General features: G+C 44.6%; 1 protein-coding gene across 1 annotated transcript in view; it reads left to right on the plus strand.

Annotated features, from left to right (window-relative positions):
• Nucleotides 1-6,502: 6,502 nt before the first annotated feature.
• ANO6 (anoctamin 6) overlaps nucleotides 6,503-12,439 on the plus strand; it is a 67,265-nt gene continuing 61,328 nt past the window's right edge. Inside the window, exon 1 of the mRNA XM_060279623.1 lies at nucleotides 6,503-6,708. Coding sequence (XP_060135606.1) covers nucleotides 6,585-6,708 — 124 coding nt within the window. The 5' untranslated portion in view covers nucleotides 6,503-6,584. The remainder of the gene's footprint in view (nucleotides 6,709-12,439) is intronic.

The following is a 12,439-nucleotide window of genomic DNA, read 5'->3' on the forward strand; positions in this document are numbered from 1 at the left end:
GGAGTAAGTAATCTGATTGCAATTTAAAGCTTTAGTGCTGAAATATTTGACTGTACAGAATCACAGAGTTGGAAGGGACCACAAGGGTCGTCTTGTCCATCTTCCTCCAAGACAGGAATAAATAGGCTTTGATTGCAATCTTGCTTTGTGAAGAAAACAGCTGTATACATACAGCTGTATTGCATACAGCTGTACAAATATTCCAGTTTCTGATCTCATCACCATCCGCAAAGCTTGGTAGATAATCAAATATCTGGGATTTTCTACATCCGTTTGTTTGGTGTTACTGTATATATGTCAGTTCTAGTACGAGCGAAATGAAACCTTCCAAGCTAGGAGTTGTACAAATTTGCATTAGGATCACAGCATTGCTTCTTAAATCAAACCAAGCTTGTTCCTAGAACATAGGGTTTTTAGTCCATTGCAAATGCAGCTTCGGTGGTAGCAGCTGCTGTTTCAGGCCACAAACCAAAACACGACTGCCATCAGGAGGCCCAGGTGAACAAGGTGACCTGAAGTTTGTAGCTGAGCTATAAAAATTGTTGGCCCATTTGACAAAGCCCCAGGATGGAATATAACAATAGAGGGGAGATAACTAGCCTGTATAGTAAAGGTAAAGGGACCCCTGACCATTAGGTCCAGTCGTGACCGACTCTGGGGTTGCGGCGCTCATCTTGCATTATTGGCTGAGGGAGCCGGCATACAGCTTCCAGGTCATGACAAAGCCGCTTCTGGCAAACCAGAGCAGCACACGGAAACACCGTTTACCTTCCCGCTTGGAGCGGTACCTATTTATCTACTTGCACTTTGACGTGCTTTCGAACTGCTAGGTGGGCAGGAGCTGGGACCAAGCAACAGGAGCTCAGCCCGTCGCGGGGATTCAGACCGCCGACCTTCTGATCGGCAAGCCCTAGGCTTTGTGGTTTAACCCACAGCGCCACCCATGTCCCTAGCCTGTATAGTACTGATAGCCAAAAAGTTTGCATTGGTCAAGTGATTGGTAGCATGTACATTGGGCCTGGATGGCAGAAGATCTTTTTAATTGAGATGACATGGTTGCCATATAGCTGCGAAAGAAGAGTTGGTGCTTTGTGGTTGCTTAGAAACTGTGCTGCTCCCTGCAAGTCCATGATTCAAATCTTTCCTCTGACACAAAATCGCTAGCTGCCTTAGGCAAGGCGCAGTCTCTCAGCCTCATCCCTGGGAATCGCCTTGTAGAGTTGTTGTAAGAATCACACCTAGATAATGCATGTGAAGTGCTTGAAAGTGCTATGCAAAAGCCGAGCGTTAAACCAAAGGAGGGTTCCCTGGGAATCAACCCTGGAATCTGCAGTAGATGGTGGAACTCGGTTCTATAATATGTGATGTAAAGAAAGGGAAGAAAATGATTTGCTTTCATCACTGAATGATAACTAAGTGCAATCCTATTCAAAAATGTCAGGTTTTAAAAGCAGGGATTTTAGACTAGAAGTCTATATTTCCAGTGATGTTTGACCTGGCACCCTGCTCCCATCAGATGGATAATTGGAGCAATTTTTCTAGCTTCTATAGGGAATGATTTTCTGTCTGATGAAGTATTCTATTTAGCGGGGGCTTTTGTTGTCAGGGCACAACACTTTGGGGGAAATGTAAATTGAAACTTTAAGACACGCTTCAAATAATATATTGACATTTCTACAGAAAATGCATCAAGCATTTTATAAATGTGTTTTATGGTTGTAGTTCTCTTAGAGAAATTGTTTTTGAGGGGTTGTTTTCTGTTTATGTAGTGTTTCCCCCCCCCCCATTTTTTACTTGGAAAAAAGTCGTAAAAGAAACATGCAGGCTGGGTTTTACTCATCTCATCTCCTCCTGTGAGGAATTTTGATTTCTTTCATTTGAAGGAATTAGACATTGCTGAAACATGCTGGCAAACCAATGGAGCATGTCTGAAAATAATAATCCAACCTGGGAAAATGTTCCTTAATATGACCTCAATATTTTGTAAGGCCCATTCTGCTATTTCTGAAAAGCAAAGGTTAAGAGTTTTTTATTTATTTATGGTGAGAAAAATGTTTCCTTAGTTAAAGGTTGTATAAATATGCCCTCCTGTGGCCAAATGATGGATTGCAAGTACTGAAAAATGCTCAAATGTTGCAGTTAAGGGGGAAACACACAGGTCAGATGGAACAACAGGATTTACATGCTCTCAACACTAAGAATGGGAAGAAATGACACTGCCTAAAAACAGGAGTTAAAATTTGCCTCCAAACACATGCATAATCTTGACCTATAACCTTCAGCAGGATCAAAATACAGCTTGACAGTACAGAAAGGCAGACTTTCTTACATAGGCCTTGTCTGTACTAGCTGTGTAATCATCAGTATGTAGAAAGGAACAGGATATCACAGTTTTTCTCTCTTTGGCTCACTGTTAGCGGTTTGTACTGAACTATGGGCAGCGCCTCATCTAGCTATGTAAGGTCAAAACATTCCTAGAACTCTGTTGTCGCAGGACAAAGAGTTCAATGGCGTACGTGTTTGTTGTGTGACGCCGACGCTGCCAGTTTTGCAGAAAGTTGAGTGGGCTAAATGAGGACAAGACCTATCCTTTCAGTACCACGATCCTTTGGAAAAAAAAACCCTCCTTCCCCTCCTGTGCTGATGTGCTGTGCAAGGAAGGGAACAGATGCTTAGCAAAGTGCCCATGGCAACCAGTCCTTGGGTTTCCTAGGTGATTTGCTGGCTGATAGCCAAAGGGAAGAACGGTGACAAAAGTTAAACACAAGGCAGAGGAAACACATTTGCACTCAGGTGAAACAGGGCTGCAGCAACCACCCAAAAGTTGAAACTTTCAGGTCAACGTCCTGGCAGGGTGGCTTTATTGATTCACGCTATTTATATCCCAGCTTTTCACAGTTCTGTCTACTACAGGTTGGTGGCAAAGTTGCTGGAGGCACAGTTTCTTTAAGCGACCCTCCATTTTTTACATTTAATGCTACTAATAATTATTATTTATATTCCGCCCATCTGGCTGGGTTGCATTTAGACATAGGGCATACTGCATTAGTTTCCCTGTTATGCTGTTAGTACTGCTGCCCCATTTTCTAATAGGTACATGGGTGGCGCTGTGGTCTAAACCGCTGCGGTGGGAAAGTACCGGTAAATGGCATTTCCATGAGCTCTGGTTTCTGTCACAATGTTCCATTGCACCAGAAGCTGTTTAGTCATGAGCTGACCACATGACCCGGAAAGCTGTCTGTGGACAAATGCCGGCTCCCTCAGCCTGAAAGCAAGATGAGCGACAACGCCACAGTTGCCTTTGACTGGACTTAACCGTTAAAGGTAAAGGTAAAGGACCCCTTACAGTTAAGTCCAGTCACAAACGACTCTGGGGTTACTGCGCTCATCTCACTTTACTGGCCAAGGGAGCCAACGTTTGTCTGCAGACAGTTTTTCCAGATCATGTGGCCAGCATGACTAAGCCACTTCTGGCAAAACCAGAGCAGCGCACATAAATGCTGTTTACCTTCCCGCCGGAGCGGTACCTATTTATCTACTTGCACTGCGTGCTTTCGAACTGCTAGGTTGGCAGGAGCTGGGACCAATCAGCAGGAGCTCACCCCATCGCAGGGATTCAAACCGCCGACCTTCTGATCGGCAAGCCCAAGGCTCAGTGGTTTAGACCACAGCTCTACCCACTTCACCTTTACCTTACCCACTTTCTAATGTTCCTTTCACATTGTGAAGAATCTTTTGTGCCGGGGGGCCTGCAGAGTTTTTACTGGTATACCAGCACGTCAAGCTAAATGGAGGTGCTTGCACACACTTATTCTCCAGCCCTGCCTGACTATATGTTTAATTAGTTTTTTTAAAAAACCAAATTAAACATTATTTCCACCCCTGGATTTATTCAGGGCCGGATCTGGGTTCAGTGTTCCCTGGATTAGATGAGTGTGACTCTGCAAGGCCTATTATTTATAAAAACGATTGCATTTATTTAGACGGTCAGCATTTGAAGTGGATGTCGGTTGCTTGTTGGGTTTGAAGACATTGCTCCCGTGCAATGTCGGAAAAGGTTCTTAGTTGGCTGCACAGGGCCAGCTCTGCTGCTGGCATGGTGAGACAGTTGCTTCAGACTGAAGATGCTGGGAGGCAGGGAGAGGCAGGAAGGTGGTAGAGGACAGAGCTGTGTGTGCCTTGCAACCCCTTGCTAACTTTAGGTGCAGTAAGGTTGCTGTCCTGTCACCAGTGCTGAACTAAGATTCAGCTGCCAGTTTAGTCTGTTTCTGTTCATGGGCTTGCAGGGTGCGGTCTTGTCCTTCACCTCAGGCAACAAAATGCATTGGGTTGGCCCTGTGGCTATGTTAGCATACAATTGGAATCCTGCAATGCACCTTTACAGTACGTGTTGGTTCAGCAATCTCCCTACATAATCAGGAGCCAATTTTATCATCAGTTGTTATTACCAGTTCAGTTCAGTAGAGGGCAAAAGAGACTGTCATCATTTCATACTGGAACTTGCACAGAAGTACCGGTATGAAAATTAACAAGTCCTTGGAGGGTTATACACAACTGGAAACAACACTAAATTGGGTTATGGCTGCTTCACACCATTTTTCTATACACAGTCATTTTAATTTCCTCTAATACGTCGCTGCAGTGCCAATGAAAATACTGGGAATCAATTTCTGACACTGGGAAATGTGGCCCAGTCTCAGGAATGTTTTTTTCCATCAGTCTCTTGGAAATCATGCTTTATCCAATGGAAAACAATTAACAAAAATACTCTATTGGTTTTCCATGAACTCAGCAGAATTCACAATCAGTCCTTATGTCCCTTTGTTGCTTATTTTTTGCTGCTGCTTCTTTGGCGATCACTCATAGCCGAGTAAGATTGTCTTCCATAAACACTGTTTTAACAATAAATCCGTAAGTGACTGTGGAGGCCAATTCTGTGGAGGCCACATCCTTCCACAGTGGGGACATTGGTTTCCGGGTGGGAGTTGATCACGGTGTGGATTTGACAAGCATGCCTTCCTCTTAACACATTTCTCCCTTGCGTCCTGAGTTCGAGTGTCTTCAAAGCCCATGACACCTTTGGTAAAGGCTGTTCTCCAACTGGAGCGCTCGCAGGCCAGTGTTTCCCAGCTGTCATAGTCTGCCTCCCTTTTTCCCTGACTGGATTACCATGCCCAGTGGGGTCACCACCTAGCAGTCGTAAAAGACGATCAAACTTTTGCTACCATGACTTGCTGAAGTCGACGCTCCCCAGGGTTTTGGCTGTTCTGCTCTACAAACTCTCTAGAATCTAATGTTACATTTCAGGGTGAACTGGAGACTGGGCACATTTTGCCTCCAGCAATGTCTACCCTCTACCAGAGCAGGCACCATGTAACACACAGCATGGTATTCATATGTTTATTAGCTATGTAGTTTTTATACCCTGCCCTCCCTCCAGGACAGATCGCAATATCAAATATGTAATAGAAATAAGACACACACACAGAGGGACAGTAAAAGCAACCTAACACCCAAAGCTGCAAAAATCAGCATCAGTAAAGAATCAGAATCAACTGCTCCAGAATCAGCATCAACTTTTGTGTACAAACCACACATTATAAAACATTGCAGGGGGTTGGACTAGATGACCCTTGGGAAGTGTAGTTTGTAAGGGTGCCGGGAACTGCAGCTCTGCGAGGGGCAAACCTCAGTTACCAGGATTCTTGGGGAAATAATAACGTGCATTAAAAGGCATGTGTGCCTGCTTTTTGTAGACAACTCCCTGCACTTCTGGTTTCCCCCTCATAAAGCATTTCTTCAGAAACGGCTCTTCTTTAGAAGGCAGCCGGTTGGGAGCAAAGCAGAACAGCGCATTTTGTGTAATAGTGGGGCGGAAGTTCAAATAGTGATCGTGATGATAGGTACGTAGCCGTGTTGGTCTGACGTAGTCGAAACAAAATAAAAAAAATCCTTACACTGGAAATAATTTTTTAATTAGTGACCCTGAGATAAATTTTGAGGGGACGGTTGCCTTTTCCTGCATTGCAGGGAGTTGGACTAGAATCCAGGGGTTTCCCGACCTTGGGTCTCCAGCTGCTGTTGGACTACAACTCCCATCATCCCTAGCTAGCGGGGACCCGCGGTCAAGGGTGATGGGAATTGTAGTCCAAAACAAAAACAAAAACAGCTGGACACCCAAGGTTGGGAAACCCCGACTCTCATCCTATGAAAGGTCCTATTGGGAAGAGAGCGAGAGCCACCCCTTTCCAGCAGGGTTGCTGTTGGCTGCTGGTTCGAGCTCGACGAGCCCCCTGGCTGAGGTAAATTGCTGGGACCCACGCGCCCCTGAAAGAAAAAGCGGGACGTGGGGGGGGGGGAGAGAGACGCTATGGCAACGGGAGGAAACTCCCCTCTCGCTTTCCCGCCTCTTTCTCTCATTCAGGGAAGGCTGCCAAGAGGGCGGCGCCTTCAGCCCAGCCCGCTGCTCTTGCTCGGGCCGCCCCGCCTTTCTCCTTCTGGTCGCGGGAGCCCCGGGGCTGCCTTCCCTCTGTCAGCCAGACTCCTCCTGGAGATTATTCCACATTATCTGCAGAAAAGGAGGAATGCAGCAGCAGCAACAGCGACGGACTTCTGGGGAGATGAATGCGGAGAAGGAGGGTGTGTTGCTGGAGCTGGAGGAAGATGACGAGGAAGAAGAGGGGGAGGAAGAAGAAGATGGGGAGATGGGTGAGTAAGGAGGATCTGGGGTGGCGTTTTGTGTGTGTGTGTGTGTGTGTACACGTGTACATGCCGTACATTTAAAGCACACACGCCCCGAAAAAGAATGTTGGGAACTGTGGTTTTACCCCCACGCAGAGCTACGATTCCCAGCAAACTACAGATCCCAGGGGAGGGGCGTGCTTGAAATATGCTTGAGATGAGACGGTGGAGGAAGCGCATCTAAACTACTTTTGAGAGGCTAAGGCGACAGAGCTTGCTTTGCAACAGAGAGAGCTGAATCATGTCTTAAAATCTCTTCCCAAAGAGAGAGAGGGGGGGGAAGGGTGGGTTGTTTCCCCCCCCCCCGGCCGGTTTATTGGCTGCCCTTTGATTCACCCTTTATATTTTTAAAAGCGGTGTGTCAACAGCTTGGACAGTCGCGCAGGCAGCACAAAGTTAACTCGGAAAGTTCGGCTTCGCTATTCTTTCCAGCTCCTTTCCGCGGAGTTATTTGGCTTTCACCATTCAGCTGGGTCTGAAAGTGTCCTGTGCCGGGGGGGGGGGGGGTTCCTTCTTTCTAATCCTGAGTTGAAAGACCTCGCCGTTGTCTCTCCCCAGTGCTCGCCTCTCTCCCCTCTCTGCTTCCAAAACGCTGATCTAAGATTTGAACGGAACATTCGCAAAGAAAACTGACGGCAATGGGCGTTTTGACGGGCTTGGGAAAGAATGCAGTGTTGTTGTTCCGGGATCTTTGGTTGTTGCTTTTTTATTTTTGTCTGGGAGTTTAAAGTTCAGTGATCATTTGTCACTTTTCCAGATAAATGTGAGTCAGAAAAGACGAAAGAATAAGCTGGGAGGATAAATGAGACCTAAAGGCATGGTGGTGGTGGTTGTTTGTTTGTTTTTTGCAACAGATGATCTGGAAATACTGTACTCAATAGCGCCACCTTTCTCCCTGTGCTAAAGGAAATTCTTTAAAATACTGCTAGGATATATAAATTGAGGGTAACAATCCAGCAAAAGTCTCGACCAAGGCTGTAGTCCTCCTAACTCCACCTACTTGGGAGTAAGCCCCACTGAATCCAACGGGATTTACTTCTGAGTAGATGGGCTGCAGACCTGACTATGGCTCCATTTAAACCACACCTCCCACCCCCTAGAATCCAGGAAACTGTAGTTTACCCCTCACAGAGCTATAATTCCCAGCACCCTTAGCTACAGTTTCCAGGATTTTTGGAGGAAAACATGCTCTAAATGTATAGTGTATACACAGGCTGCAAGTCCCTTTGAAATAAAGAAGATTTAGGTTAGTCACATGGGGTCACGAAGAGTCGGAAACGACTAAACAACAACAAAGGTTAGTCACAAACCCTCTGCTGCTGTTTTAAATAACTACCGTATATCAGTAAATAAAGCAATAAAATGTGTACTTTATTAAATCTAAGCTGTCCTGGAAAAGGACATGGAAGTAAGTTTAACAAAGAAGTATAACATACAGGAACTGACAGTAGGAGAAAGATGCAGTTCGCTGTAGTGATGGAGCCAGCATTCTACCGTAGGTCCAGCAGGGAACACAATCTCTTTGGTTGCTGCGTTAAAAGCCACCCCCTGTGTCTAGCTTGGTCCTCAGTGCTGACATCAACATCAAGAAGAAGCGGTTCTGCTTTCCCAGTTTTGCCATGCCTTTATTTGACTGCCAAAGCAGCTTTGCTTGGCAGGGAGAAAAGGCATGATGAGTAGGGGGGGGAATGTATTCTCTGTCTGTAAGCGTTAGTAGTTAACTGTCTCTCACAGATAAAACATGAGAGGACTGTTTGCTTATTTCTTAAGTTACATTTTTTAAATTCATCAACTGTCTTTTCAAACAACCTGTGAGTTGGATTGCAGCCTAAGTCATGCTTAAGAGTGAACCCATTGAAACCAAAGGGACTAACTTAGGCCCCACTGATTTCAAAGGGACTGGTTTAAGGATTACCAAGTGTGAAGTCCATTTCAATGGGCTTGTTCTAAGCATGACTTAGGCTGCAGTCCCAACCCTTATATGCCAGGCTAATGCCATTTGGGCATTGGGTCTGATCTGGGCCCTGTCACTGTGCCAGCCTAGCACTGCCTACCCTCCCCACAACCTGCATTCCCACCCCACTTTTCTTTGCTGTCAACCATGAGTGGCAAGACTGCTGGAACTAGGATTGCTCTGCCCGTGTGGATTCAATCCTTGTTGCAGCAGGTGAGGTATGATTAATGAAGAGCAAATGAACAGAACAATGGAAAAAACCAGTCTACTAAAGCTGCGTAAAACTATGACTCACCAAAGAGACCGTACCAACTGAAGGTCGCATCGGTCAACCATAACAAATTATACTCCGTGTTAAAATGCCATTTTCTGCCATCAAAAGTGATACAAAGAGGGACTCCTCCAGGTGCCACAAAAGAGAAACTAGCAGAGTACCACTCCAAAACAACCTCTGAGGCACATTCAGCATACCCTCATAAATAGGCAGAGGCCACATTCAGATGTACGGCTAAATCCTTGTTTAACATTACATGAATGAGCCTAGCCTCTTCCTGTGCTTGTAAACTACAGTATTCCTTCTCCTCTTGTGGCTTCCCTCATGCCTGAGAAGAGGAAGCTTTTGCTTTCCCTTAACTGTGGTTTGTAACTTTCCAGCCTTAGTTACAAATGCTTCTTTCCCATAAAATTGTCACAAAAGTTGCTTTTTGTAATTTAGTACGAAAAAGAAATGTTACTCCAATCTTCTCCTTTCACTTTGTAAAATGAATCTGGCATTTAGCTCTTCTAAATTATAGTGCAGGTCTGTCTATGTAATTGACACGAGTCCTCCTTGCAATCATGAAACCGTTTACTTCTGCCTAAGTTGTCAACGGAAATAAAACGAAGCAGAGACAACAAACAACTGATGTGTGTGATATTTGCCAGTGATGCATGGAATCAGAAGAGACTGGGTATTAGGAGTTGTTCAGATTTATCAAAGGGATAGTGTGTGAATTATTTATCATTTTTGTTTCAAATTCTAACAAGGCAAAAGTCAATAGACATGTGAATGTATCTATTGTCATTTGTATTATGCTTAGGTCAAGTACCGTTATTTGTTGAAAGGTAGCAAAGTTATATAGACAACTGTCATCGGTGTTCAGGAAATCTTGTGGTTTATCTGCATCAAATGTAAATGTAAGTCTTGGTAAATGTCAACACCATTTTTTAAAAGTGAGGTTGAATGTGCAAGCAATCAAGCCAGTTTTAAAAATACTTCAGGTACTTGGAAGTTCACATGAGTAAGTTCTTTTTCCATACCCTCTGAAATAAATTTATTGCCTTTGTATGTTCATTACAGTTCTGCTCATTCTGATCATTGACCCTAATCCAACTGAAGCTGATTAATAGGGTGGGAGTTAGGTTTTAGTGTGTGTTCAGTTCAGACTCTATAGAGAGATCAGGGAAATGTAAAAATAATCAAACAGAGCTATGTTTCAGCTGCAGCAATATACAGGAACTAAGTTGGCATGGCACCACTTCCTTCTTTGTGGGTTGAGTCAGTCTTCTGGTTTTATAATCGAATCAAGCTGTCTTCTTAAAAACTGTCCATAGAGAGAAAGTGAACTCATGGACATTTTGTTACTTGTTTATTTCTAAAATGTCTATGCTACCCTTCTGCATTGCTGCATTGCATTCTCAGTTGCTGTTGCTGTTGAATCTATAACCTCAACCTATGCTGGAGGTTGTACTCTGGGATGTAATCCAGAAAGAAAGTGCCCCATTAAAATCAGTGTCTTTGAATGCATGGTTTGCAACCAGGCAAATTGATACTTTCTTTCCCTCAACTTGTCATGGACTGGTTGGAGACAAAGGAATGGTGGGAGGAACCAGCTGTGGAACCACCAAGGCAAGAAAGCTCAGAGCCCAGGGAATGGTGGTGGGACAATGATGAGAGGTCAGAGGGAGAAGATTGGAAAGAAGAGGTGTCAGGAGCTGAAGGGGTAAGCAGGGCTTAGTGAGCAGGGAGAGTCTGTGGCAGAGAGGGCAAGAATCGGAAGCTGAAGTTAGTGAGGTCAAGAGGCAGAGCTAGGTCAGGCTGGTGAAAAGTCATGGTTGTTTCCTCCTCCTACTGTGACACGCTCCCTCCCTGCTGCCTGCCAGAACCAGGAGAGACGTGAAAAGGTCAAGGAGAGTTTGGCTGTACACAGACACACAGTCTCCAATTGCTTGGGAAAAGCCCTGGAGAGGAGGAGACATAGACAGCTGTGGGAAGGTGGGGACCTGTAGCCTTGGCAACTGATTTTCTGGAGGAAGACCCACTGGGAATAAGTTGCTGCTTGTTAGGGCCGACAGTCCGACACTCAGAAAAGTCTGTGAAGATTGTGTTTTTGCTCATCAAGTGTTAACTCCAACTTTGGACCATGTGATTACTGACCACCACACCCTGTGACATAACTGTAGCTGTTGTTGCTCAAGAAAAGTTTTGTGCCTTGTCATGGAAGGCTTAGTGCACATACCAGAAAGAAGAAAAACTACCAGAACTACCAGAAAGAAGAAAAAAGAAGTTTTGTCTCCCTTCAAAAAGAATGGCAACAGAAAACCTCTGGCTCCGTGTGTGTGTCCAGTTGCCACTGTCCACTTGCACTGCAGTAACACAAGTAGGGCCTAGATTAAGCTAGATCTCTAGCTTTCATGTGGTTTACTGTAAGGGGAACCCCCTCACTACTGCTCTTGGCGCAAGACTGCCTGGCATTAAAAACTCAGAGCCACAAAACTGCATGGCAGGTACTTCATTAGGATGGAACATTGCCCCATTCTCCATGCCTCTTATTCCCTAATATAGCCATTGAGCCATGTCTCTATGATGCTATTGTGTGCAATGCTGATCAGTACTCCTGCTTGGCAAAGGCACAGGGACTGCTGAAATGAGTGGAACGGTAGAATTATTCCTTTATTCCCAAGGGGAAATGTCAAATAATTGTGGCTCATGTGGAAAGGAAAATGGAAAAGTTATGGAACAACAGCAAAAAATCAATAATGAATCCTGTTGTGATGCCTATCATTCTGAAATTTGTGTTAAAATGTATATAAGACATACCCCTTACCATCTTAGGACCCAACCAGATGAGATGATGGAGATCAGTGGTCTTAATGCTTTCTTCAAAGCAGCCATTGGTTGGAGAAGCAATTGAATCGGGCCTGTGGTACTACCATAGTTAATTGAAGTTGCTGTTAGTTCTGCAGGGCAGGAGTGGGAGACAGAGATACCTCTAAGAGGGGATGTTACGAGTATTTGAGCAGTACTTAAGCGAGTACAAGTGGCTTCCCCCCCCCCCCCGGCCCCAAGGCTCAAAATTTATCTTGCTGATCATGTTTTTAAAATTCTTACTATAGTTTAACAAGTACCTGGTTGTACAGTATTTTTTTTCCTAGACAAGTTCCAGTGAAATAGATAGTTCCTAGATAGTTCCAGTGAAATAAAAATCTTCACTTGTTGACCTGAGTTGAGGTTCTGGTTGAATGAGGAATGCCACATTTTCAACAAGTGGTAAAAAATTTACCGGTATATCTAAACACTTATTTTAATTTCCCAAGCTTCTAGGCCCCAGAATTCTGTGTTACTTGGCAAAATACATTCTAGCTAGCTTCTCTGGGATAGAAATCTAATAATTTGCCACCCTCCTAAATTATTTATTCAGCGACTGTACAGGTGCAATTTAAAAAATGATCCATTATCCGTAACATAAATTTATTTTACAAGCA

Source organism: Zootoca vivipara, chromosome 10 (assembly GCF_963506605.1).
Source record: "Zootoca vivipara chromosome 10, rZooViv1.1, whole genome shotgun sequence".
Taxonomy (NCBI): Eukaryota; Metazoa; Chordata; class Lepidosauria; order Squamata; family Lacertidae; genus Zootoca; species Zootoca vivipara.